The following is a 24486-nucleotide window of genomic DNA, read 5'->3' on the forward strand; positions in this document are numbered from 1 at the left end:
AAGCGCTGCTTTTGATGCTGCTGTACTAGCAGCGACAAGTTTCTGTCAAGGTATCTCCATCAGACAATCTTTCAGGCTTTGTCTCACAACCTTAAAGCCAGATGCCCAACAAAAAAAATGGAACCTTCTGTTTACAGAATCTGTACTCTTTGGTCCTTATGCAGATGAGGAAATGGAGTGGATCAAGAAAGAGTTGGTGACCCTTAAAGCAGTAGGACTGGAAAATATATATATTTTTTTTATAGAGAACACTTCTGCTATAGGGATAGCCGACGATGTTAACAAAAGTGGGATCTTTGCCTCATTAGTACTTTTACCCACAGAAAGACCATCAATCACAGCAGAAATATCAGTATGCAAATCAATGATATTGAAGCAGACTTTAACATCCTCAACAACCTTCCAGAGAATTGGCTCAGTCAAAGTCTCATTCTCAACAAAATAAGCAATGAGACCAACACTCCATCTGCGCTGTACGCCACTCCATTGGGAGAGGGTGTAATAAGACATCCGGAGGAGTACAGAAAAATGACAAATCTGTAAGACAAATGGGTCTTACAGATTATATAGAACAGGTACTCTTTTCAATTAGTATCTCCTCCACCCTTAATCCTACCAAAAAGGGATACACAACATTATCTACCTCAACTAAAAATGGAAGTATCATCACTTCTCCCAAAACAAGCAATAGAATCAGTTTCTCTGTCACAATAAGGAAAGGGTATCTATTCAAGATATAGAATTCCTGCCAATATTAGATCTAAGAAAGGCCGAAAAATATATCGGTCATAAAATAATTCAGGATGTTGGAATTGTATCAAAAGACACTCCTTTTCATATTCCTATCCGTCTCAGAATTCCATGTAGATCACTGTTTTCTTCACTTTTCTTCCACAGCAGAGATCACTTCATTCTCTAGTCTTAAAAAGACTCTTAAAGTTTTATTTAGATAAAACTAAACCCATAAGAAAAATAAGACCGCTTTTTTATAAATTATGGGCCTTCACCTGCAGGCTTAGCATCCTCCAAACAGACCACTGCCTGTTGGATAGTGTTCTGCATTTCATTTTGCTACCAACTAGCAAATAAACCTTTACCTGCTAAGCCAAAAGTACATTTCACTAAAGAAGCTGTTCCTCTTTCAGAAATATGTAACACAGCAAGTTGTAAATCATTTCATACTTTGACTAGACATTATTGTCAAGATGAAGATTCACAAACTGAGACCCTTGTGGGTCCAGCAATTCTGCTAACTTTTTAAAATAATACACTCAAATTGCTTCTGCACTCTACCTTTCTTGTATATAATTATTTTCTTTGTTTTGGATTGACAGCCACACATTTGGGATTTGCTTGCTACTTTTTATTCTATGTTCATATCTTTCAATGATAATCCTGCAACGCAGAAGGAAATGTAACTCACCAGTAATCAGAGTTCTGCATTGTAGGTATTCTCACTGAAGTAATAAACAACTCTCCCTTCTACCTGGCTGTCAATGTAATACAGTAGAAGTCATGAGCATAGAAAGTTAATTTTTGATAACATACCCTTGTTCAAACAGAACTGAGCCTGTGAGGCAAACTGTCAGTACAGTTCATGCTGGGTAGAGGAAGCTGCTGGCTTTCTTAAAGCTACATTGTATATTTAGTACACAAATTCACTTTTGGTCTGACAGCACCTTTCCCTTCATTTTATCTCTGCAGCTACAGCAGGGTTTTAAGGCTGTCTTTCATTATAGGACACATTTCTACGTTAAATGCTGCAATGCGGTTTAGGTTTATAATGGTGATTATACTGATATAGCTTTTTATGGTTTAAATCTTTTATTTATTCACATGTATCTAGAGAATGAGAGTGCATCGCATATGTGGCCTTATTCATTGTTCATATCACATGTATTAATCAAAACAATGAGCGTTACAGCGCTCAAAATGTGGGTTTCATTAACAAAGGGAACATGAAGTAAAAAGTAACCTAGGAACCCCACTCCCCCAGTACTCATAGAGAAGAATCTGGGCATGTCAGTTGTGGAGGGATGTATAGTCCTCCCCTCTTTGCTTGTGTTTGAATCTAAGTCAGTTCGGTAAGGCGGAGGGTGCGTATATATTTAGGGCATATGAGGTCTCTAAATTTGGTGGATAAGAGGGCGAGGAACGGCGCCATAGCTCCTAAAAGGAGGTCTTGGAGTTGGTGAGGGTGGCAGATATCTTCTCCATCCCCAGATTGTGCCATAGTCTATGAAGCCAGCTTAAGTGTGTGGGAATGCTAGGAGTCCCTCAGTGTCAATTCCATCTGTCTTGCTTTGCATGATTTGAGTGGGTAATTAAGTGGGTTGGGCAAGCCCAGGACCATGTATGCGGGAAACCGGGGTATCTGAGTATCAAAGTTTGTATCTAACTAGTCTAGGATTCAGGCCCAGTACTCTGTAAGGTTCGGGCATTCCCAGACCAAGTGTAGAAGCGTGCCTGCCGAACCACATCCACGCCAGCAATCTGGTCTCTGCTCCGAGCTTACTTTTATTAAGACGCACTGGCGCCAGGTACCAATAGGTTGTGATCTTAGTGGCTGTCTTTATGCTAGATGTGTTCCGGGGTCTGTGTCGTGCTCTATAACAGATCTCACCCCACTCTTTCGTAGATAGCTCTCTCTTAAGTTCCTGTGTCCATCGTCTTTGGCTGGGTGTGCGCTGTGAGGGGTCAGGCTGTATAAAGTTTGGGGATCAATCGTTTATCTGTGGTTTTTGTAACTAGCCACTTTTCATATCGAGTGAGCAGTCTACCAACCGTGGGAGAGTTAGAAGGATGGAGTTGCCAGTGTTGTATCTGAAGATAACGTCCTCTCTCATTCTCAGGTAGATGGTATTGTGTGCGTAGTTGTAAGAAGGGAATGATTCCATCCTTATCAAACATGTGGCCTGGAGCGTGGCATGGTGTCCGATGCCAGGCCTCGAACGCTTCCCAGTTTAGGCCAGGAGAGAAATCTCTGTTCTCAAACAATGGTGTCATTGGGGAGGGGAATGTAGTGAGCCCTTGCTGGGAGGCCACGTGTTACTAAACCTCCATAACCGGTCTAGTGATGGGGGATTCCCGTAGGCTCCGAGGCCTATCGGATCGTTTGAGGAACGGTACCTTCCAAAGTGGAAGCTTAGCAATCGCCCGGTCCTGTAATAGCCAATGCTTTTCAGATTTATCCCAATTCCACTCCACCAGGTATCGCATCTGTGTTGCTTGGAAGTATCACTGCAAATTTGGGGTCCCCAATTCTCCCTCACTAGGGCCCAAGTAGCTCAGTTCAATGCTCGTACATGGTCGGGCTCCCAGCCAAACAAACCGGTATAATTCTCTCTGCAAAGTGGTGAGCATCCCTCTCGGGAGAGGGACCAGCAGTGTCTGAAAGAGGTATAGAATCTTCGGTAGGGCAGACATTTTGAGGGCCGCAATGCAGCCTAGTAGTGAAAATTGGTGGCATTTCCAGCTATTTAGGTCGTCTCTAATTTGGTGAAGTATATTGTTGTAATTTATTGTGACGGATAGTGGGCTCGAGGTAGCAAGCTGGATCCCCAAGTAGGGCAACGACTCTGTGGCCCACCAGACTGGGAAGCGTTCTTTGAATAAGGATAAGCAATCATCGGTAGTCGACAATGCGAGGGCATGGGATTTGCTGACATTTATACGGAACCCAGAAGCTAAATCGAACGAGGACAGTTCTTCGAGGAAAGCCGGAAGGGACACATCTGGGTTGGCCAGTGAGGCCAGGACATCGTCCTCATAACGGCAGACAGTGTGTCTCTCCCCACCAAAGGGAATACAGGTGAGCTTTGGATTGTCCCTGATTCGCTGGGCCTGGGGCTCCATGTATAGGGCGAATAAGAGGGGTGACAAGGGGCAGCCCTGTCTAGTTCCCCTACCAATTGGGAAGGAGGAAGACGAGGTGCCATTCCCTCTAATGGTAGCTGTGGGAGTACTGTAACAACTCGCCATCCAGGCCTGAAAGCGGGCGCCTATGCCAAAGTGGGAGGGGGTCTGCTCCATGTACCGCCAGTTCACCCAGTTGAATGCCGTCTCCGTGTCAACTGCTAGGAGGAGGACCTCTGTGACTGAGTGGTGGGCCTTGTCAATCAGATATAGGATACGTTTTGTGTTGTCACTGCTCTGTCTGTATTGGATGATCCCTGCCTGCTCAGCCGTGTCGCAAGAATGCTCGGGAAGGGCTTGATATCTACATTTAGCTGGGAGATAAGGCAATAAGAACTACATAGCTGCCTATCCTTCTCTGGTTTAGGTAGAACTACGGTGGACGCGGCCAGCCCATTGGGGATAATTGAGCCAGGGCCTATAAATGAATTGAACAGTCTGGTGAGAATAGGGCCAGAATCTGACAAAATGTTTTGTGGAAGCTTGCGAAGTACCCATCTGTGCCCGGGGATTTAAAGGACTTGAGACAAGAAATCGCAGTGATGACCTCTTCGACCTTGATGGGGGAGTCTAGGGAATCAGCTTGCACTGTAGTGAGTGCTTGCCCTGCGTAGGTATGTCGTGATGGTCTGGTCTTACAGGTCCTGTCTCGTATATAGTTCTGCATTGAAGTCCAGAATTTCCTTCACTATATGAACGTCGTCTACCACTTCCCTGCCCTCTTGAGATCTTAGGGAATGTGCCTTTGTCTGCTGTCGTTCAGCCCTGATTTATCTCCTCCAATATAGAATGAGTGTTTCAGTCTGAGAGTGGCATTTTCCGCCCTATCTAGGTTGAGGCTCACTAATTGGGTCCATGCTGTGCCTAGTTGGCGCAAGACTCTGGGGACCCCTGTTCGACTATGTATACGTTCAAGTTCCCTAACCTGAGCCGTCAGTTGGTCCCTTTTCCCTTTGCGGGCTTTATTATCCGCAGTCTATATTGCTATGAGTTTGTCTCTTACCACTGTTTTCAGTGCCTCCTATAGTGTAGAGATAGATGTATCTTGATTGTCATTAAAATCTAAGTAGTTGTGTATAGCTGTTGTAAGCTGTTGTATCACTGTGGGTTGTAGAAGCAGAATCTCCCTGAGCCTCAAGTTCCCAATGTGTCTTCTCTGAGTGGGAAAGTTTAGGGTGAGGGTTACTGCATCGTGGTCTGACAGTGCTGCTGGTTCTATCTCTTTATCTCCCATGATATTGTGTATGTCCCTAGTCCCCAATATGTGATCAAGGCATGCGTATGATTTATGGGCATGAGAATAGAAGGTGTATTGGTTAGGGTGTGGATGGGCTTCCCTCCAGAGACCTATTAACCCAATCTCATGTAGCCATCTTCCCTTGACAGAGCTCCTGACTGAGCAGAGCGGATGACAGATCACTTCTGTAGCTGCCACCCAAAGGAATTGTTCCTGTCCCGTGTTGGGAGCGTATATAGAACCCGCCACTAAGGATTGGCCCCCAAAGTGTACTTTATGTGCCAGGAGTCTACCCTTCACCTCGGTAACCTTAAAGCCCACCTCGCCCCTAAATGATCTAGCAGGAAGAATTACCACTCCCGCTTTTTTGGAAATAGTACAGGAAAAAAGTTGGTGGGGAAAGGCTCGGGATGAGAGGCGGTGCCAATCACTGCTCAGGAGGTGCGTTTCTGGTAGGGTTGTTGAGACTATTCACATTGAGCGATACAACCTTAACTGTGTGTGATGCCATGTCTGATCTATGTGGGGGTATCATTCGGAGACCGTCTATTCTGAGTGCCCAGTACCTTTCCTGGCTTCTCCCTCTTCGATCCCTCACTTAATTGCATCTATTTGAAGAAAACATGAACTATAATATGAAGCAAATGGTTGAAGTCCAGGTACAGCAGATCGAGTCCACAAATACCCAGGGATACGTTGTTGGGTGCATGTTGTTTCATTATATACCCTCTCCCGAAAACCCCACCTGCCGCATGGTTCTCACATTTTGTCTCCATCTTGCCACTCACAAGACTGTGACTCCAGGACAGCCTTACGTTTCATTGCGGCGGAGTCCGGCTTTTCGCCACTCTCGGGTGGGCGTTGTGCCGCTCACGCTGGCGCCTGCTCCGCGGGCCACTGATTCTCCTCTCCCTGAGTCTACGGTTAGGGAATCTTCAATACCAAGGATGCGACAAGTGTCTGTGAGTGATCTTAGTTGGTGCAGTTTGCCCTCCCAGCGAAAGACAAGGTGAAAGGGGTGACCCCAAGAATATGCAGTGCCCAGTTTCCATAATTGAGCTGTGGCCGGTCGAAATTCTCTCCTTTTCTGCAAGATGATAATGGATAAGTCTTGGAAGAGGGATTGAGAGTGCCCCCGGAACGATAGAGGCTGTTTCTCCCGGGCCTTGTGTAGGATCTCTTCTTTCAGTTGAAAGTCTGGGAGGTAGGCCAGAATGTCTGGTGGGGTGCCGAGGGTCGTCAGGGTAGGCCCAATGTGTGCACGGTCTATTTTTTTCTTAGTTTATGGGGGGGCTTCCAGAACATATCTAGAGATGTCTCCCAAATAGAGATTCATGTTGGCGCCCTCTGCCTGGGACGGCACAATCATAATTTCAAATATTGTTGCGCCAGGAGCAGTTCTCGAGGTCTTTGGCGTGGGCTTGCAGATCTATCTGTTGTTCTCGCAGGCGGATCACCTCCTGTTGCAGCTGTTCCACTTTATCATCTCTGGTATGTTCCTGGTCTGCGAGAGCTGCCACCCGGTCCCCTATTGAGTCTACATCATGGCAGATTTCCTTGATATCATTGGATAGCTCCCCTCCAAGGTTTTGCAGCTCTTCGCGTAGTGTGGAGAACAGTGCCTCCAAGAATGAACGTGTGACTGGCTTCCTTTGCGTCTTGCCCCTGATTTGCGCCAGGTGATGTCTGCCCCTGTCCCAGGAGGGAGTTTGGTCACCATGTCCTTCAGGGTCTGATCTTTTTTCCTCCTTGCAGATGTCATAATCAGTCAGGAGGTGACTAGGTCCTTCCTGCAGGCGGTTCCATTCGCAGTGGTAAGAGACAGCTTCCCAGTGTGTCTCCGCAGCACTGATGGGAATTGTTGGGGGACCTAGAATATGCCGGCCCAGGAGGGCCTGCGAAGCAGGTCTCCGGTCAGTTCCTCCTCTAGGCAGCGTTGGGAGGGGGATCGGCCCACGGCCTACATCCCCCCTTGGCCTATTTTCGTGCTTGAGGATTATTTTCAGGTGAAGTAATCAGGGCACCGCTCACTCTCGTCACCAATCTCCAGCCCATCTCTAACTATATCAGCTTCACGGCTGGTTCCAAGGAGACCTCTCTCTTGTCATGGATCACAAAGGTAGGCTCAGGTCCGCTTTGGCTCAACCACAGGTTCTTGGTGTGCCCCAAAATGTGTTGTATCACCATGGATTGCCAACATAGGGGGTAGCCCGTAGCCCTCATCTCCTTTGTATCTCTCCACCACTGGGGGCCGTCGCCACAGCTCGGGCCCCCTTCCTCTTATTTACTGCAAGGCCTAGTCCCGGAGCACCACGACTAGTGCAGGCAGCTCGATGATATCCAGCGGGGGATCTGCTGCTCTTCTCTGCAGGGATCCAAAGATTGGTTGCCTACCAGTCAACATGACACCTGTGGCCTCTCCTCTGCTTCCATTTGCAACTTGGGCTTTATTTTTGATTACTCCTTACTCTGCCTCAGGTATCAAGGCTTTTCTTTCAGCTATTTGCATTACTTGAAAACACTCAAAGAAATTCCCCTTTTGTTCTTCTCCGCTCCTAAAAATCGGTACATCTAGCTACTACGTTCTACATACTTTTGTTCGTATTTTGGCAACTCTCTGCAATTTGGCCTTTCCAAGTAATTGATTTTGAAACAGAAACGCGTGCCTACAAAATTAAGCTGCTCATCTGACCCTTTTCTTAAATTACAGACGTAACATCTGCCATGCGCTTCTTCATTTTTGCCTGTCAGGATATCTGCTCCCCTGTCTGCCTTGTCCAACATGACTGCACCAGCCAACAGCCATGCTTTAGCATTCTTCTATTTGACTCCTAAAATGTGGACTTTCCTCACCCATTTCTCAGAAGCTAACCCAGTCTTCTAACCTTTTGACATCCACTGAAAATCTGACTGCTCGCGTAATCTAAATTTCTAATTCTGTTATTCGTTTCAGTTTATGCTGTCTTGTTTTTATATAACAGCAGTGGAATATTCTTGGTATTGCCTGGAAAACCTTTGTAATGCCTTTCATTCATTGAGTCAGATTCTCCACCTTAAAAATCGCGATCATGCTTGACCTCCCCAAAATTTTCTTTGATGTCCTATGATCATGGGTCTGCTTCAGCATTGCTAGATTAATGCCCTTGAAGTCAGCAAACAGGATGGCGCGTGTAACAAATGCCTTTTTTTGTATATACATGGTATTTTACTTAATTTGGAATGGACATAAGTTTGTCCAGCATGTAACCAGTAGCAACAATACCCGCACTACACTGCCCCTTACTCTACCCTGCCCCCCTACTACTTCTACCCCCTCCCTCTTCTCCGGAAACACACCTTACTCCAGTTCTGGAACTTTCATAGATTCCGATAGCTTGTATCATTCCCCGTCGTTGGAATGGGAGTCCCCTGTAAATAAAAAATACCATAGCAGTAGGTACAAAAATGAAAAAAAGGCCTAGGCCTCATCTCGTTTTGTAGCATATCCACCTCTTTTTGTAAAAGAGACCAAAAACACTGAACAACCAATCAGAACATCCTCACCCCCTAGAACCCTCCTGAGAGAGCCTCAGATGTTCTACCGCACGTTGTGCAAGGGAGTCTCCACTGAGCTCTGCTCAGTTTTTCTTCATATCTTCAACTTCAAAATCTTCATTATGTCTGATAAGGAAAAGAAGGCTTTATTCAAGGCTTGTGACACCTGCTCTAAAAAGAGGCTTTATGTGGAGGACAAACATAAAGACTGTATTTATTGTTTGTACTCGAACCACAAGGCTACTGATTGCAAGATTTGTAGAACCTTCTCTACAAAAACCTCGGGGGACCGTGAGGGACGTCTGCTCACCTGGCTGCTAAAATTGAAGTCACGGAAAGACCTTGTTTCAAGTGACAGTGATGATGCCTCCTCTGTGACATCTTCGTGGAGATCACAGAAAAGGGGTTGGTCTTCACCTTCAACTTCTTCAGACCCCCCTGTCAAAGCCTTACAAAAGACCTCTGATAGGTCTGACAGGTGTAGTCCCATCAAATCTGTAAAGGAGAGGGAAGGACTGGTTTCTGAGGGGTCATCTGGTAAGAAGACGAGCCATGGGTCTTCTGTTTCACCTCCGCCCTCTGAGAAGCAGAATTTTTTTTTTTAAACAGCCTCTGTCCCACCTGAGGGAAAAGCTGACAGGAAAATTAGTTCGTCGAAGACGACATCAGTTCCGTCGATGGCAGCTTCGAAAATTCAACCGGCGTCGACGTCTGCTCCGTCGACGGGCTCGAAGACGAGAGCTTCATCATCTCCATTGACTTCGTCGACGACGACTTCAACGCCACAAACTGAGGTGCCTTTTAGTATGTCGTCGACGCCTACGATGACTACTTCCACGTCGACGAGGATGACGACGGTGATGGTGTCGATGACAGCTTCCAGTCTCAAAGTGACGACGGTCTCGATGATGGTTCCGTCGACGGTGGCCTTTTCGTCGTCGACAGTCCAAACTTCGTCGCCGATGATTCCGTCGAAGACCTTGTCGACGATACAAAAAGTGGCAATCTCGATAAGAAGACGTCACATTACCCCGGAAATGACTTCCCCAAGAAAAGTACCACCACTGCCTCCTGCACTCCTTTTGGAAGAGGGGTTTTCAGAGGATGACGACGGGCCTTACGTGGATGCAAATAGTCCATCCCAATTGCATGTAAAGTATCAGGACTCAGACTCTGAGGACTATTATATGGAACAACAGCAATATCTGCCGCACTCTAGGTCCCAAGATCAGTATCAACAGGAAATGTTCTGCATGCCGTCCTCACTCGTTACTGTCGGACTACAGAAAAAGATTTCCGACTCAGTCTTCCGGCCAAGAGACGACAGGACAAGTGCCTCCACCTCTACCTTGACTCAATCTCCTTGTCCGGTTGCACCTCCTCTTCCTCAAACTCCGGTTCCGGATCCAACGGAACCACAACAGAATGTGGTCACTATTCAGGATGACTCATCGGACGATGACCAGCGCACTGCATCAGTCCCAGACCCGGATAGGGAATGGGATGATTACATTATTCCGTATCCCGTCTCTCCATCTCCTGATCCGGCAGATTCTCCTCCAGCGGATATCGGAGGATTTCACAATTTAATGGAAAGAGCTTCAAAACGTTTTGATATGCCCATTCCATCGGTACATGCCCATTCCATCGGTACAATCGCAATGTTTCTATAGGACTTCAAAGAACCTTACAGGAAGTCTGTTCGATCTATCCCAATAGTGGGCCATGTCTGGGATGAGGGTATAAATGTCATGAAGTCGCCAGCAACTGCCATGCCTGTTCTTCCTCGACTGGAGAAGAAATACAAAGCTCCAGAGGATAGCCCTGCTTGTCTGGTCAGCCAGCCGAAACCTGACTCTGTAATTTCACAAGCGGCCCAAAGAAAATCAAAGAATCCGGCGGCACCTCTTACCACACCCCCGGATAAGGACTAGATAATGTTGGGAAGAGGTTTTCTTCTATGTCCAGCCTCCTTGTCAGAGCGGCCAATGCCTTGACTATTCTTGGACGATCTGATCGCCAGATGTGGTGTGATCTATCCCCGTATTTAGACTAGCTACCCGAGGAATCGAAGGCTGAAGCCAAGAAAATCTTGCAAGAGGGAGAACGTTCTTCCTCTGAAATAATTGATTGTGCAATGGACATTGCTACTACGGCTTTCTGCTCTCTCGCAGGAGCAGCAGTCCTTCGGCGGCAAGGCTGGCTTCGGGCCACCTGGTTTTGTCCGGAAGTCCAAAACAAGATCCTGGATCTACCGTTCGATGGTGAGATGCTATTTGGAAAGCACATTGACGAGGCGCTGCAGGATATAAAGAAGGACACGGAGACTGCAAAGTCCCTTGGGACTCTGCAATACCGCAAGGTTCCTTTCCGTGGAGCGAGAGGACGAGGTTTTTCTTCATACAGGAGTGGATACCAACAACAGTGCTATTCCTCCTATTCGCAGCCCTCTCAGTCTTACAGGCCTCAATATTCACAACGTCAAGGCCAATCGTTGTCTTTCTCTCGACCATCCTCTAGAGGACGACAAGGGCGCCACGGGAGGGATTCCTCTAAGCGCCAGTAGCTGCTTTCCGGCTCTTCCTACTGTTCATTCGTCCCCTGTTACACCAGTGGGGGGCAGGATATCACAATACTTCCACAACTGTCAACTTATAACATCAGAGCGTGGGTTCTCAATATCATCTTGTCAGGCTATACACTGGAGTTTCAACACCACCCACCATCCAGAGCCCCTCGCGCCACCGGATCCAAACATCTACGTCTAGAAGCCCACCAACTACTTCTCAAAGGAGCGATAGAGCCGGTGCCTCTATCTCAGCGAGGAAAGGGATTCTATTCCCGGTTCTTTCTCGTTCCCAAACCCGTAGAAAAATGGAGCCCGATTTTAGACCTGAGGGAGCTAAACACCTATCTCATAAAGCTCTGTTTTTGGATGGTATCCCTACAGGACATTTTGCGGCTCCTCAATCCAGGGGATTACATGGCCACCATGGATCTCGAGAACGCATACTTCCATGTTCCCATCCACCCGGCCCACAGGAAGTTTTTACGCTTTACAGTAGCCAAGAGCCACTTTCAATTCAAGGTCCTGCCTTTCCTACTCAGATCCGCACCGCGGATATTCCCGAAGGTCTTAGCCCCAGTCGCAGCGTTTCTCAGAAAACAGACTCTACAGGTTTTTCCTTACCTGGACGACTGGTTGGTGAAAGCACCATCTTGTCAAGCAGCATCAGAAGCAGTCGAAAGATGCACTTAACTCTTCAGTCTCCTGGGACTTCAGCTCAACAAGGAAAAGTCAGTCCTCTGCCCGTCCAGGTCGGCCAAGTTAAGGTTCTATTCTGGACACAACTTGTTGCAAAGCGTTTCCATCAGAAGAAAGGCAGAAAAAGCTGATAACCTCCGCCCGTCGGTTACAAACAAGACGGTCTCTGTTCGCCTTTACAAGTCTCTTCTAGGATCGATCTCATCTAGCATTCCCTTAATTCCGCATTGCATTCTACGAATGCGCCCACTCAAAGAGCAATTGGATTTGCAATGGCGCCAAGCAGAAGGCTCTTTCGACGACAAAATAGTGATAAATCAGCCTATGAAAGAGGCGGCCACCTAGGGGACGATCAGAGACAATATCTCTCAGGGTCTCACCTTCACAGTCACTCCAGCGCCTCTAATACTTACAACAGATGCCTCTCTAGAAGGCTGGGGAGCAGTCTTACAAGACCTTCAGGTGAGCGGCCACTGGCAGCCCGAGCAACGCCTTCTCCACATCAACCTGTTGGAGCTCAGAGCGATTCGTCTGGCTTTACAGGCTTTCCTTCCGAGAATCTGAAGAGCCAGCATCCTGGGCCGTACGGACAACACAACGGCCATGCATTATGTGAACAAGCAGGGTGGTACAAGGTCTCGTCTGCTATCCAAGGAAGCTCAGGAGCTTTGGGAGTGGATTATACAACATCAGACCTCTCTTTCGGCGGAGCATCTTCCGGGTACCCTCAACAAGACCGCGGATACGCTAAGTCATCTCAAATCTGTGAGCCACAAGTGGGAATTAGACCAGCGCACTCGGGAAAGGATTTTCAATCTCTTGGGCACTCCGTCCATAGACCTGTTTGCCACTCCATAGAACAAGAAATGCCGACTCTATGCAAGCTGGGAACACCATCAGGGATCATTGGGGAATGCGCTTTCGATGGCCTGGTCAGGCGCCTTTGTTTACGCTTTTCCTCCGATTCCACTAATTACAAGACTACTCAAGAAGCTCAAAGCGGAACCCTGCAGGATGATTCTGGTGGCCCCGACGTGGCCCCGCCAGTTTTGGTTTATAGAGCTTCTCCTGCTCTCCCTGGATCGTCCAATTCATCTGCGTTCAATTCCCTCTCTGTTGACAATGTCCCAGGGCCAAGTGGTACATCCGAATCCGAGCTCGCTTCAGTTAACAGCGTGGATCCTGAGCACAGAGAATTTCAAAACCTAAATATCCCACAAGAATGTAAAGAGGTGCTAGCTCAAGCCCGCGCACCAAGTACGAATAAGTCCTATCGCTTGAAATGGAAGCGTTTCTGCCTGTGGTGCCGCCAAGAGAACATTTATCCTTACTCTAAGGCTCCTCATCAAATCTTGCCATATATTTTAACTTTGGCTAAATCAGGGCTCGCTCATTCCTCTATCAAAGTGCACCTGGCAGCAATCTCTAGATTCAGACGGACATCTTCTAGCCCTTCCCTCTGGTCGGCAAGAATCGTGAAACAATTTTTAAAAGGACTTTTTAGAGTTTGCCCACCAGTTAGACCTCCACCACCTATGTGGCAGCTCAACTTAGTCCTTACCCAACTCATGAGACAGCCTTTTGGGCCAATTCATAGGGCGGACCTTAAATTCCTCTCATGGAAAGTGGCCCTCCTTCTCGCTTTAACATCAGCCAGGAGGGTAGGTGAACTACACGCTTTCACTATCAAGGATCCGTTCTTACAGTTTGAAAAGGACCCTCTGATTCTGGGGACAAATCCAAAATGTATCCAGAAAGTCCCTTCGGACTTTCATCTGATGAACCAGTCATTCTCAAATCCTTTTTTCCTCGACCTGCAACTCCAGCGAAAAAGTCTCTTCATTCTTTGGATGTTCAAAGGTGTTTAAAATTCTATCTCCAATGCACCAAGGAATTCAGAAGATCTACTCAGCTCTTTTTCGCTTTCAGTGGCCCTCGCAAAGGATTCCCTCTTTCGAAGCAAGGGGTTGCGTGATGGATTGCTAGCGCGATCCAGTACTGTCACCAAGCGGCCAGTAAGCCCCTAGAAGGGCGGGTCCAGGCGCATTCTACAAGATCCGTTTCTTCTTCTGCGGCTCTCTTCGCTGGAGTGCCGATCAAAGACATTTGCAGGGCAGCTACATGGAGCAGTGCCCATACTTTCACGAGGCATTACTGCTTGGACTCTTCCACGCGTAGTGATGCTGCAGTGAGACAGGCAGTCCTGAGGAATCTCTTCCAGTAAGTGGTGAGCTTTCCCTTCTAGCCCTCCTTCCTGTTATTGGTTTCGCACATTTTGTATCTAATGATGTTTACTGACTGGTGTTTTGGTAACTTGTATTTCTTACGATGATATAGACATGACAAAGTTATGCAATGTATTATTACACAAAATGTGCGTTTTTTCTAACTGCTGGCTATTCTGATACAAGGTATGGGAATCTATGAAAGTTCTAATACTGGAGTAAGAAAACAAGTTATTTACCTGTAACTTTGGTTCTCCAGTATTGGTAACTTTCATAGATTCCCATACGCCCATCCTCCTCCCCTGGGAAAGCTCAGGCTCTAGCATCTTTTGTTATACAACGGCTACGAAAATCTGAGGCTCTGAGGCTCTCTAATGAGGGTTCTATGGGGTGAGGCTGTTCTGATTGGTTGTTCAGTGTTTGTGGTCTCTTTTACAAAAAGAGGTGAATATGCTACAAAATGAGATGAGGCGTAGGCCTTTTTTCTTTTTTTGTACCTACTGCTATGGTATTTTTTATTTATCGGGGACTCCCATTCCAACGACGGGGAATGATACAAGCTATGGTAATCTATGAAAGTTACCAATACTGGAAAACAAAAGTTACAGGTAAGTAACTTGTTTTCTTACTCTTGTTGGTCGGTTTGGCAAGACAGTGTCTTTGTTGAAAATCCATCTTAAATGGTTTAGTGTCTTTAAGGTAGTCAGTAATTTGACCCACTTCAGATCTGGCTCTCCCCTGTCTCCGATCCCAATATCCCTTTTTCCTGCCTTCTGTTCATTTAGCCTTACATTGATCATCCATCTCCTATTTTATCAAATACTTTGGGGCAATCCTTGTATATCACATTTTCCCTGGCATAGCAGGTATTCATCTTGTGCTCCCAGTTGCTCAGTGACTGCCTTTTTGATAATCTTTCCTATGTCTTTAGGGAACGCCATGGGATGTAGTAGTTGAGGTTATTTACTGGGTCAAAGTGAGAGTATTGAGAGCATTTTGTGATGGTATTGGCTTGAATAGTGGTTATTTTGTTGTTGATGTGATACTGGTTTCCTGTTTTCTCTTTGGAAATCTTTCGATGGTGTTGTGAGTAGAAATATCTATTGGTGATTCTGTTCACTGAATTGGTGGTGTAGTAGGCTGATTGTATAGTAATTATGGTGTATTTGAAGATCTGCTTGATGTCATACCTTCTCTTGCCTGGAATGTGTGCACTTGCTTTCTTTGAGCCTCTGAGGGGGGCAGTGAGAGCTTGTGTTTCAAAGACTTGGCTTTAATTGGTGCTTGAAGATCCCCATTGACTTGGGGCATGAAGTTCCAAGCGTCGAGTTGGATATTTATTTATGAAGAAAGGTGTGATGTGACAACTTGTGGGATCAGTTGCCATAGTAGAACTTAAAGGTGTGGATTAGCTACTTAGACATCTTTGCTTGGATGCGATGAGAAGGTCTGGTGGGAAGGACATGAATGAGGTATGTGGTGTGTCCAGTCCTGCAGTAGTGATGGTTGGTAGAAGAGGCAGGTTATGGAGAAAAATACAAGGTTGAGATTTGGAAGTTGCCTTTGATGTGGAAGTAATAGAGATGTGTTGTAAACAGCAGGTCAATTGATGTTTCCTGCACGGGTTCATTTTTGGATGCTGTATTGCAGGTTGAGGGCATCAGAGCAGCTGATGGAGGCAGTTATGATGATTCAGAGGATCATGACACTGATGGTTGTGCTAGCCATAGGGGATCTGTAGCTGAGCTGGACTGTGACTGACTTCTCTGAAGATATTTCAAAATGGGGTTCTATCGTGCTTGAACTCGGATATTACCATGAGTTGTAAGGAAAACCAATTATGAACCTTCAAAGAAGATAATACTTATTAAGAGAAACTATTACCTTCCATGCACTTAATAATTTTATGTACAATAAACCTCTTCGCAGGTCCTGTATACCTCTCCTCTCGTTACTCTGTTGGTCTTGGCTCTTTAAAAACATGTTAAGAACTTGAGGATGGAATGCATTGGTGGCATTAGTCTTTCAGTAATTCTATTGTGGATGTTTTACTCGGGCACTCCAGGTGTAGAAAAAGTCTCACTGGTGGAGAGGGATAATGGGAGAGGAGTGAATCTGTCAGTATTAAGCTACTTACAACAGACATTACTTTTTTGGTATTATGGAAGATAAATTAACATCCTGATAGTGCCCATAACGAGAAGAAGTGTGCAAGTTTAAACATGTCCTGTAACTTCCTGACTTGTGTTCCTCTCCTCATCACCAATAATATGTGTGCAGGTTAACTTTTCCTCCTGGACTGACGCTGAAAAATGCAAGCTAGCCCTTTTTGCTTTGAGACCTCTATTGTGCCTACACATTGCTTGTCGAATATCACTTACAAGACTAAACGTTGAGCAATGTACTTATTACAGTGTTTTGAGAAGCTGAAACTGTTTCTAATTCCAGGAAGCCTTGTTTGAGTTGTGTTACTCACCTGGCACAACATAAAATGCTATATTTGTACAGGCATTAATTTACAAGGATACAGATGATGCAATCTAATGGCTGAATTTGATGTGCTCATAAGTTTATACTTGCCCTTGGTGTGTCTAACTAAATGTGTATTCTGGTATTACCTGATAGGCATCACAAAGCATTTTCTTTTTTCTTCCAGAATATTTAGCCGACATTTTACATTATTAAAAATTCTTATATGAAAATGGATATGTTAACCTCAGCTCTGGTTATTTTATATTAGTGTAAGAGTCTGTCACGCATTTACTAAAATTGTATTTGCAAATTTTGTAAAAATGCTTTGAAGAAACTAACTTGCAGAAAATCAGGTACGTTTTAAAGGCATAGTTTTGTTGATTTGGGATTTACAGAGTCAAGTCAGAGAGTGTGGTTAAAATGGAAATCAAGATAATAGGAAAAACATTTTAAATTCTTCATAGGGAAATTGCAAAAATACATCTATTTTTGTTTTCACGCTGTTTTCTTCTCTACAGGAACTGTAAATAGATGGCAACTAATTTGTGTGTTTATCTTTTTTTGTTTCTTTTTTTTTATTTTTGCATGCTGTCCCCCTGTGTTGGAACTCTCTTAAGAGAGTAAGTTCAAAATTTGTTGGAAACCTAACTATGCTGCATGAATGTGAAATTAACCCTTTTGTCTAATTTGTTACACTCCCCACCTCCTGTGCCGTTCATGCAGTTTCAGGTCTCTTTTGCAAATAGCTCTTTATTATACATTTTTTGTACTGTCTTTACGTTGTGCTTTTTAAACCTACTAATTAACTGACTCTCTCTGAAATCTGTGCCTGTGTTCTTTATTGTGATGGTTGGTGCCACAAAGTTGCAAGAATTATTTTAACGTATTGGATCTTGGAAACACACCCTCTTACCTCCTTGAAAATGTGTTATAGACTTGAAATGTTTCTGTATTTGGGGGCAATACACTGCATATTTTCTCATACATTTTTATTTTCTAAGATGGCAGGTTAGGTCTTTAAGCACCATGCCTTGTTGAAATGGAATAACTTGTTACTGTCTAAGCTCATAATGTTATATTTTCCACCATTATCCTATTGGGTCTTCTATTGGGCTCCTCTAATCAATGTGAAATTTGCTGTAGTTTCTGCTTTATGCAGTGTCACCTCCCTTTTAGTTGTGATAGAATGATTGCATGGTGAGTATCTCAGTATGAGGGTTGGGAGCAGGGCCAGGCCGTAGGTGAGTTGAAATATGAAGTCACCAGAGAGGTGATGCTCCGCCACCAGTGATATCATTGACAATGGCATCTTCAACATCATGTGAGGTCACTAGGAGTGAAAGGAAATGGAGTTATGGTTGTTGTGCTATCCATGAGAAAGTTTGAATTAAAAATGTAGCCTTCATTTTCCTCTTAAGGGGTTTTGGTTCTTTAATAATTGCTTGTTTAGTGTTGTAAGTACCTAGCCTTTATTCTCTTTTAACAAATACTGTGATATTTTTTGTTAAACCAGCCCAAAGGTTTCCAGGTGGCAGGTGTTATGCACAGTGTGTGCTCCTTTGTCCCAGCCCTGTTTCCAGCATCTCTGGGACCGTAGTGCACCGTGCATGGTATTGGGCCACCTGCAAAAGGGGTAGAGTACCAGGCCTGACTTTTGGCCAGTGGGCATTTTTTTAGTTTTTCAAAAATTGTTGAATGTGGCCCAATCAACAAATTGAATCAATGGATACATTGCAGCTACTTTTTTTTCCTTCTTGATATGTACTGCCTCATTTTCTTAAACCTCCCCCCCCTCTTTTTGCATGTTGGGGCATTTTATAGGAGCGGTACCTTGCATTCACCATATAGTTCTCGACATAACCTATAATCTGTAAGCATTTCAAAGTAATGAAACTTAAATTGGTGATCACTCACTAAGTACATTTGTTAAAATAAGTATGCGTAGAGCATTTAAATAATAACAAATTAGTTTTTATACTTTGGATGGCATAAAGTGTCTTAGTCGTCATTCAGGTTTAAATGATAATCAAGTGGAAGGCAAAACATCCAATATTTAATTGTAAATTTGATTGCTTACACATGCTAATGATTATTATGTAATAATAGCCATTGTGGCTTTTCCTGGCATGTAGTTGATTTATTATTTGAAAGGTCATTGAGTTCTAACTTCGTTTTTCAGTGATTATGGTAGCTGTGCTGCCGAATTAGGAAAAGCCAACAATGAACTATCATAATTCAATAAGTAGTGCATTCAAAGGAACTTTCTTATCTTGTATTACAAGGTTTCAAAATGGATTCTTTGCAGAAAGTTGTGTTGCACCAATCATCATTATGAGGGTTTCTTTGCCATTGTTACTGCATGGAAGAAGACTTAAACCTCTTTAGAATTTGAAAATTAATTAATAAATTCTCTTGCACTTATGCTTAGTAAAATGCGAGACAGATTCTTTTTCTTGCTTGGCTTACAATCTCTGCCTCCTTCTACCTTTGGCTGATTTACAGATTTCTATTTTCTAGATTTCTGAATGCATTAGCAGTCAAAATGTCTCCTTGTTTCATTTTCCATTTTGCCACATTATCCCTACCTTTCCCAAACCCTCTAGGTGTTCAGTATGTTTCTGGAGACCCTGGTAGATTTCATCATAGTTCATAAAGAAGATCTACAAGACTGGCTTTTTGTGCTATTGACACAGCTACTGAAGAAAATGGGAGCAGATTTGCTTGGGTCCGTGCAGGCAAAGGTCCAAAGAGCCCTTGATGTTGCCAGGTAACAAAGTACATTTTGTAGATTTATTTTTCTTCCAAGAAACATACATTTGTATAAATCACAATGCATGTGTATATGAGAAGAAATGTAGTGCTATGCTACTTTTATCTTGGAAATTCACTTCCTTGCGTTGTCAAAAATATCACACTATTGTCTGGTGCAGTACCTGTATTTTTATAGCTTTAGGAAAAACTGTGCCCACAAAAAAAAGAGAAGGATTCCATTATGAGAAAAAAAAACTACCATGTTGCCTTTCAATTGGCAGTTATTGCTTTTTATTTACCATAGCTTTTCTGATGGATAAACCTTCTTACAGATTCTTCACCTAAATATGTTATACTTCCAAGCTTCAGACCGGCCTAGAAAAGCTTTCCCCAGCAGTATCCTACCAGCACCACCAGGTGGTGCCGTTTAGCTTCAGCTGTGACTCCACCTCCAGACATTATTTCACCTGTGTATATTAGGTGCCAGCCGGTATGCTGGGATCAGTTGCTGTTTGATGTTGCTCTGGGCTGTTTTCCTCAGCATTTTTAAAAGAAGTAGGTCAAATTCTTTTTAGCTAAGGCTGGGAGATACAAAAGCAATTAACACTCATCCTGCAAATACCCCCCTCCCACCCCACCTCTATTTGAAGAACAAAAATAGGTCAGTGGACTGTCAGAAAATGATGTCCCAAGAGCTATTCCTATAAAAAAGCACCTCTTAGTGAAACTATGCTGCTCCCAGAATCTTTCAGAGGCTCAGTCGCAGCCCCCTAAGCGATAGTCTACCTTATTGAAAAAGATCCAACACTGAAAAAGGAAACCAGAGTTTACAGGTTCTCTCTTTGTCCTCACTCAGGCCGCTGCTTTCTTGCTGGTGATGCTGGATCTTTTATGAGCTGTTAGAAAGACAATAAAGTTCCCCAGGGAAAATTCAGAACAAACTACAGTGTTGACTGTGCAAAAAACACTTAACACATAACTCATAAAGTTCTCCTCCCTTAGTTTGGGTTTGCGGTCTATCAACACCGCGTGCCTTTTGGACAGTTACACCCAATCCTTGTGGGATACGGTGGCGGACGTGCTGCCCCAATGTCCGGAGGAGGCCCGGGCACGGCTCGCCCAGGCTCTTGCTGAGGGCCGGGATACAGCACGGGATTCAATCCGATGTGGGCTGGACACAACGGACTCGCTAGGCAGGGCAATTGCGACCACTGTGGCGATTCGTCGCCACGCCTGGCTGAGATCCACAAATTTCTCCGGGGATGTCCAGAGCACCCTCATGGACATGCCCTTCGATGGCCGTCGCCTTTTTGGCAACAAAGCGGATAGTGTGCTGGAGCGCTTTAAGGACTCCAGGGCTACGGCCCAGTCCTTGGGCCTCTCGGCCAAGCGCCCGCAAACTTCCGCTTTTCGCCCCTTTCGTGGCCAAGGAAGGGGCGCCCCCTCACGTCTGTCTTGCCATAGGCCGCAGAACCAGCCTCAACGCGGTCACGGACGTGGATTCCGCCATGGCGGAGCAGGAGGACAGGGAGCCGGTCCGCCCACATCTGCCCCAGCAGCATCCGCTTTAAAGCCCTCCTAGTCCGAGCTTTCAGGCCCATTCCATGCCAGTGGGAGGCAGAGTTCGCCATCACCTGCACCACTGGCGTACCATCACATCGAACAGGTGGGTGCTGCAAATCGTCCGAAGGGGCTACTCCCTCCACTTTGAGGCGACCTCTCCAGCCATGCCACAGCAGTGCCACCGCATGTCGGAGGATCCCTTGCAACTTCTACAGGAGGAAGTTACGGCCCTCTTGTCCAAGGGGGCCATCGATCGCGTTCCTGGCCCAGAAGTAGGTCGGGGTTGTTACTCCCACTACTTTCTGGTTCCCAAGAAGGGCAAGGGGGGCCTACGCCCTATCTTGGACCTCAGGAGCGTCAACACCTTCCTCCGGAAGGAGAAGTTCAAGATGCTCACCTTAGCTCAGGTTCTGGCTGCCCTAGACTCTGAAGACTGGATGGTAGCGTTGGACTTGCAGGACGCTTATTTCCACATCCCCCTCCTGCCGGCCCACCGGCGTTAGCTGCGGTTCACGGTAGGCCACGAGCACTTTCAGTTTACCATGCTCCCCTTCGGCCTCACCAGTGCCCCTCGGGTGTTCACGAATTGATGGCGATGGTCGCAGCTCATCTGCGCAGATTAGTGGTTCCAGTCTTCCCCTATCTCGACGACTGGTTGTTGAAGGCGGGCTCGCCTCAGGCAGTCGTCTCCCACCTCCAGACTACGGCCGACCTCCTGCATTTGCTGGGGTTTTCCATCAATGTGCCAAAGTCGCATCTGAGTCCCTCCCAGAAGCTCCTTTTCATCGGAGCGGTTCTGGTCTCTGCGCAGTTCCGGGTCTATCCTCTGGAACAGCGGGTTCGTGATATTCAGGCTCTGATTCCGATCTTGCTGCCTTTATCCCGGGTTTCGGTCAGGTTGGTGCTGCGGCTCCTGGGTCTGATGGCCTCCTGCATCCTGCTGGTACATCACGCCAGGTGGCGGATGTGGGCTCTGCAGTGGGACCTGAAGTTTCAGTGGGCCCAGCATCGGGGCAACCTGTCCGACCATGTCTTGATCTCAGACGGCACTGCAAGACAGTTGCAGTGGTTGCTCACGGACCGCGATTGGGTCAGTGGCAGATGCCTCTCCCTACCCCAACCGGAGCACGTAGTGGTGACTGATGCGTCCCTCCTGGGATGGGGGGGGGGCCACATGGGAGAGGCGGAGATGAGAGGCCTCTGGTCTCCGGCGGAGTCCCGGCTCCATATCAACCTATTGGAGCTGCGGGCGATCCGACTTGCACTGAAGGCATTCCTTCCCTCTGTTCGGGGGAGTGTAGTGCAGGTGTTCACAGATAACACCGCCGCCATTTGGTATTGCAACAAACAGGGCGGGGTGGGGTCGTGGACCCTTTGTCAGGAGGCTCTGCACCTCTGGACATGGCTGGAACATCAGGGCATCACCCTGGTGGTTCAACACCTGATGGGCTCTCTGAAAGGCAGAGCGGACAAACTCAGCCGCCGGTGCATGATGGATCACGAATGGCGTGGCGCAAGGACTCTTTCGGCAGTGGGGAGAGCCTTGGTTACATCTATTCGCCACCGAAGAGAACGCGCAATGTCATCAGTTCTGCGCGTTGGAATTTGCAAGGCGGCACTCGCTCGGAGACGCTTTTCGTCGCGAGTGGAGTTGCTGTCTGTTGTACGCCTTTCTGCCTATACCACTTCTGCCCAGCGTGCTGAAGAAGATCAGGCGCGACCGGGCCCAAGTCATCCTTGTGGCTCCGGATTGGGCACGAAGATACTGATATCCTGTGCTACTCAGTCTATCGATCAATCCCCCGATTCGACTGCCTCTTCAGGAGGACCTTCTGTCGCAGCAGCAGTGAACGGTCCTCCACCCGAAACTATCCAGCCTCCACCGCCATGCGTGGAGATTGACCGGCGACAGTTGATGCCATTTGACTTGCCTCCTGAAGTCTGTAATGTCATTCTGGCAGCCAGGCGTCCCTCCACAAAATCGGTATACGCCTGCAGGTGGAACAAATTTGTGGCATGGTGCACAGCAAAGGCTGTGCATCCTCTTTCACCCCTCTTTCTGAGGTTCTCCTCTTTCTTCTTTCCCTGGCTCAGCAGGGCTCTGCTCTGGGCACCCTCAAGGGATACCTTTCGGCTATTTCTGCTTTCTTATGGCTTCCTGATCAGCCTTCTCTTTTTAAATCCCCTGTTGTTTCTCGATTCTTTAAGGGCATTACTCACATGTTTCCTCCTGTCCCTTTCGTAATGCCTCAGTGGGATTTGAACCTAGTGTTGACCTATCTGATGTGCGCTCCAATTGAGCCACTTCATAATTGTCCCCTTCGTCTTCTGACTCTTAAGACTGCTTTCCTGGTTGCCATCACCTCTGCTAGAAGGGTGAGAGAGCTCCAGGCTATCTCTTCCCTTTCCTTTCTGTCCATCCGGACAAGTTTGTTCTCAGGACTCGTCCTTCCTTTCTCCCTAAGGTGGTAACTGCTTTTCACATCTGCCAATCTGTTACACTGCCCACCTTCTCCGCCTCCGCATCCCTCGAAAGAGGAGGAGAGGCTCCACCGTCTGGACCCAAAACGGGCGCTGTCCTTCTATCTGGACCGCACAAAATAGTTCTGGGTGGACGACCAACTCTTTGTTGGCTACGTGGGCGCTAAGAAGGGGCGGGCGGTGCACAAGCGAACCATCTCTCGGTGGGTCGTTTTGTGCATCAAGACCTGTTATTCCTTAGCTAAGAAGGAACCTCCTGTGGGGCTGATGGCCCATTCCACTCTGGCCACAGCGGTGACTACTGCCCTGGGACGGGGAGTCCCTTTGCAGGACATTTGTCAGGCAGCAACGTGGACCTCGCTGCACACGTTTGCCAAACATTATTGCCTGGACAGCCAAGTCCGGAGAGACGGCTTCTTAGGCCGTTCCGTTCTCCAGGACTTCCTGGTGTGATCTTGGTTCGCAGGCCCACCACCGGGGTAGGTATTGCTGGGGTATCTATTCTAAGGTGAGGAATCTAACTAACGTGTTTCTTTCAGATGAACAAGTTACTTACCTTTGGTAACGATATATCTGTAAGAAACATTAGTTAGTTAGATTCCTCACCGCCCCACCCATCCTCCCCGTTCTGCGAACCGAGATCTAGGGTTAAGGTCATCCCTTTTCAGGGCCCTAGATTCTTGGCACCAGTGTCGGTCTCTTGCATGGCTCTGCGTTCCTGGCGCGGAAAGCTATGTACAAGAACTGACGTCAGCTCGCGAGGGCGGCGTCTAATTACTCCGACCTCATCCCGGCGATTCCGACGACGGACGCGGTGCCACAGACAACGCCTAGCGACTCGCAAGGGTATTGCTGACGAAAAATCTTTCCGGATCCAGCCTGGCGCCTGGGGATTCTTTAAGGTGAGGAATCTAACTAACTAATGTTTCTTACAGATATATTGTTACCGAAGGTAAGTAACTTGTTCATCATGCAGAGAGACCACTATGTTCCATGGTAGCGAGATCAGAGTTCAAGATATACAGTGAATGTAAAACAAGGAA

The 24486-nt window shown here is 46.5% G+C and overlaps 1 protein-coding gene across 38 annotated transcripts in view; it reads left to right on the forward strand.

Annotated features, from left to right (window-relative positions):
• Window positions 1-24486, forward strand: part of CLASP2 (cytoplasmic linker associated protein 2) — a 1832463-nt gene that overhangs the window by 1429005 nt on the left and 378972 nt on the right. For all 38 annotated transcript variants that reach the window (XM_085607571.1, XM_085607579.1, XM_085607573.1 and 35 more), the window contains one exon: window positions 19252-19415. In XM_085607571.1, coding sequence (XP_085463697.1) covers window positions 19252-19415 — 164 coding nt within the window. The remainder of the gene's footprint in view (window positions 1-19251; window positions 19416-24486) is intronic.

Source organism: Triturus cristatus, chromosome 5_2 (assembly GCF_964204655.1).
Source record: "Triturus cristatus chromosome 5_2, aTriCri1.1, whole genome shotgun sequence".
NCBI lineage: Eukaryota > Metazoa > Chordata > Amphibia > Caudata > Salamandridae > Triturus > Triturus cristatus.